General features: G+C 30.7%; 1 protein-coding gene across 1 annotated transcript; it reads left to right on the top strand.

The window, feature by feature from the left end:
• Nucleotides 1-99: 99 nt before the first annotated feature.
• Smp_205210 (unnamed protein product) lies at nt 100-348 on the top strand (the record flags this gene model as incomplete). The annotated part of the gene is made up of 1 exon (XM_018792555.1): nt 100-348. The coding sequence occupies one exon, from the start codon at nt 100-102 to the stop codon at nt 346-348; it is 249 nt and encodes an 82-aa protein (XP_018644686.1).
• Nucleotides 349-3,585: the final 3,237 nt, after the last annotated feature.

A 3,585-nucleotide genomic window follows, 5' to 3' on the forward strand; every position in this document is an offset into this window, starting at 1 on the left:
AAAGGAATTCATACTATTCTGCTAGAATCTTTGTTCTTGCTCTTTTCAAAATGATAAAGGGAACTATGTGTATGAAAAATGGAATTTTAGAAAACAAAAATGGAAACAAGTAGAATACAAATAGACTATAAACTATTGCAATGCTTACCTCGATGTTATCGATATTTGTATCTTTGCGTGCTTTGGAGTAGAAAAAGAATTGAAATATCGAAGGTAGAAAAAAATCACTTTAATGCACTACAATTGGCTATCTGTGATAATAAGTTTGATTTATTCCATACTTTTATTTCTTTGGGACAAACAATTACGATAGTGATATTGAGATTAAATCATTCAGGTATCCCTTGATATAATAAATTGTTGTCTATGATATTTCTGAATTTGTATAGAGAATACTTCTATAATTCGAAAGGAAACTTGATTTAATCATGCAATTAAGGAAGATAAACGTTTAAAAAGATTGTAAAAATGAGTTATGGAATCGGGTATTAAATATATTTAGTTAATAAGAGAGAACATGTAACTGTGGTCTCATTTTATACATTATTGTTGTACATTAATAAATATCCTTGTATTTACAAGTCTCTTGTAGTTTCATTTACATAATACACGAATTTATTTACATTCATATAAATTCCTAGTCATTGGTTAGCAAAAGCATTTCAACTAGATTAAAGGAGAGACATTAGGAAATGTCAACAAACAGATATATTTTTAGTTACTACCTACGGAAATCTATACATTTGAAAGCTAGAATTTAAATTGTTAAAAATAATTATATTTTCTATTTTTAAAACAAGTCATTACCGTAGGGTACATAATTCTATGTTTATATTTTTTAAAAATTAACTTAACTTTCAATGATGATAATTATTTTAATATCCATAGTTACTAAATTAGTAAATTTTGTGGAACATACTACTTATATCATTGTTAATTTCATCTCTTCTTTATTTACAATAATCATTTTGTTTATCTGAACTCTTATTCAGTCGGCCTTTATTGATTTTCATATAATATCCTTTGATAAATATATATGTGGCAGATCATTCGAGATATATGACGTAAACACATCACACTTTTTATGATCAACACGAATAACAGAAGTTTACACTATTTGCATCACGCCTGATAATACAATTAAAGCATTATTGGTCAATGAGATTTACCATAATATGGATAAATCAATATTTCATTGAAATAACTCAAGGGTGAACAAACTGATGGAAGAAGAAGATGAAATGAAATTATTCCAAACTGATTCTTTGGTGTGTTATCTCCCACTTACATCTTTCAGAGAAATCATCAAACAATTTAGTCCCGATACATCTGACTTAACAATAAACAACCACGATTTCTGAATACACTTGTTTCATGACATTTCCATCTTTAATTCACTAGAGCATAGAATGTAATCCCCATCAACTACGTGTTCGCACAAAAAGAATCAACGCAATTTATACTAGTTGGTCGTAATGGTAATCCATAGTCTCACGATGTTCATAAAACTATTCGAACAAACAGAATTCATCATTAAGATGTATTCCAATAAATTGAAGATACAATTTTGATTGGTTGCAATCAACACAATGAGGTGATACAGATGAGTGTGTATAACTTACTCCTCACCATGTGACTGTATGCAATTAATTTGCTATGTGGTTATCTCATATGTGGTAGTGTTTGGCGTAGTGAGTGAAAGTGACGACGATAGTATTTGTGACGGTGTGATTGTTTCAAACCTTTTCGAAGTGTTTTCCATAGACTTTCATGGATCCACTTTGGAAACAAGAGTAAGAAATTTAAGGGTTGTTATAGAATACTTTGTTTTCAGCGAGATAAATTATATGTGATCATTTTAAAACTTCACGATCATGTTCACCCATTGATTTATTTTCTCAGGTTGAATGACGCTTCAACGTACTGTTACATTGTTATTACTTGTGTTTAAATATCTCCACTCATTAATGAGGTCATTATTGATGTTGCTATCGAATTTATCCAAAACTATTTTATTCGTGTCAATTTATATTTACTGAAATGTTGTATTAGTCATAGGTTCGTTATTATAGTTTGAATCTAGTGTGGATTTTTGAAAGATTATTGGTTAATAATTGTGTGGTCATGTTTAAAGTGTTTTGTTTTCAGTCTATTTTGTGAAATAATGCCTTGTTATGAAAGTGTGCATGTTTTATGCATTGATTATTTTCTTAATTATCATTGTTGCATATGGGATGTTACTATTGGTTTTGAAACTGTTCTTATGAATGAATGTCAATCAATTTTCACCTGTGTTTTATTCATTTCCGTACTTTGAAGTATTCTGTGTTTATTTTGTATACAATTACGTAACAACATGTTCGTTAATGGTTTTGAATCATTCTGTAAGCTTATTGGAGTATTACAAATCACAAACTTCGTTATCTCGTTATGTACAAAACTCAATTTTAAGTTACTAACTGAGCTTCATATTCCAAGGAAATCTTTATCTATCTTCAATATATGAGAGATATAATGACTAGTAATAGATTGAAACGGAAGATTACAAATTAGGTCATATAAAAATACTGTAAACTACATTTTTTGGTTATATATATATAAATTTAATATTAATTAATCAAATAGCATGCTAATTTTTGTTTCTACTCACTAAATGAACGGTCATGCTCTGTTTCATTTTAGATATTACTACCAGTGTGGGATTGTAAATATTGTCGTGGGTTACTCAGATCATGTAAAGATCTAACTTAGACAATAATTGAAAACTTGAAGGCAGTGAACAAACATTTTGTTCTAGAATGAGCCTCGTCTTCAGTTCACATTCACGACCCCACCACTGAGGATCGAACCCAGAATCTTCAGTCTCACACTCAAACGTCTAGCCTACAAACCACTTATCTGAGATCCAATAATATGAGTCTAAGTTTAGTGGATTCACAATTTTGCGTGACTGTCCCATTGTCTTCGGTGGACAACCATCTCATGCCCAAAACAGCTGGACTCCACTCGTTACGGCTTCTCCCCAGAACTCCGGAAATTTCGGAGCTAGTCATCGAATAATATATGATAACTATCAGCTCGAAATTTGTTGAATGAGTGGCTGAGCACTGTTGAGGAGTCTCCATACTAGGAAGAAACGGCTGTCAAATGCTTCCAGGTTTTCAATGATTAACTTGGATTGGTTCGTGATCTTAATAACATTAGATAATATTAATTCTATTTGAAATAATCTGGATTATTCTGCTACTCATATTTTAAGGAGAATTTGATTAGTTTTAGTTAGCATATGTGCATTCTGTGCGAATCGCCTTGATATTGTCATTAAGTCATCAGCTTCGATACTGTTAAGATACAAATCGACTGCTGGTACGATTGATAAGCGGAAAACAATCCCGTGTTTCACACTCTTATATGTGTGTTACATGAAAAAATTTCAACGAATATTTCGGAGAATAAGATATCCACTTACTTTTACTTATGAGGTTGATTTCCTACTGTTTAACTGACTGCTTGAGGGGATGAGTCATTTATTTACAAGATGACCATAAATTAATGACCAAAAACATTTCATTTAGTGTCTTTTAG

Source organism: Schistosoma mansoni (genome assembly GCF_000237925.1).
Source record: "Schistosoma mansoni, WGS project CABG00000000 data, supercontig 0250, strain Puerto Rico, whole genome shotgun sequence".
Classification (NCBI taxonomy): domain Eukaryota; kingdom Metazoa; phylum Platyhelminthes; class Trematoda; order Strigeidida; family Schistosomatidae; genus Schistosoma; species Schistosoma mansoni.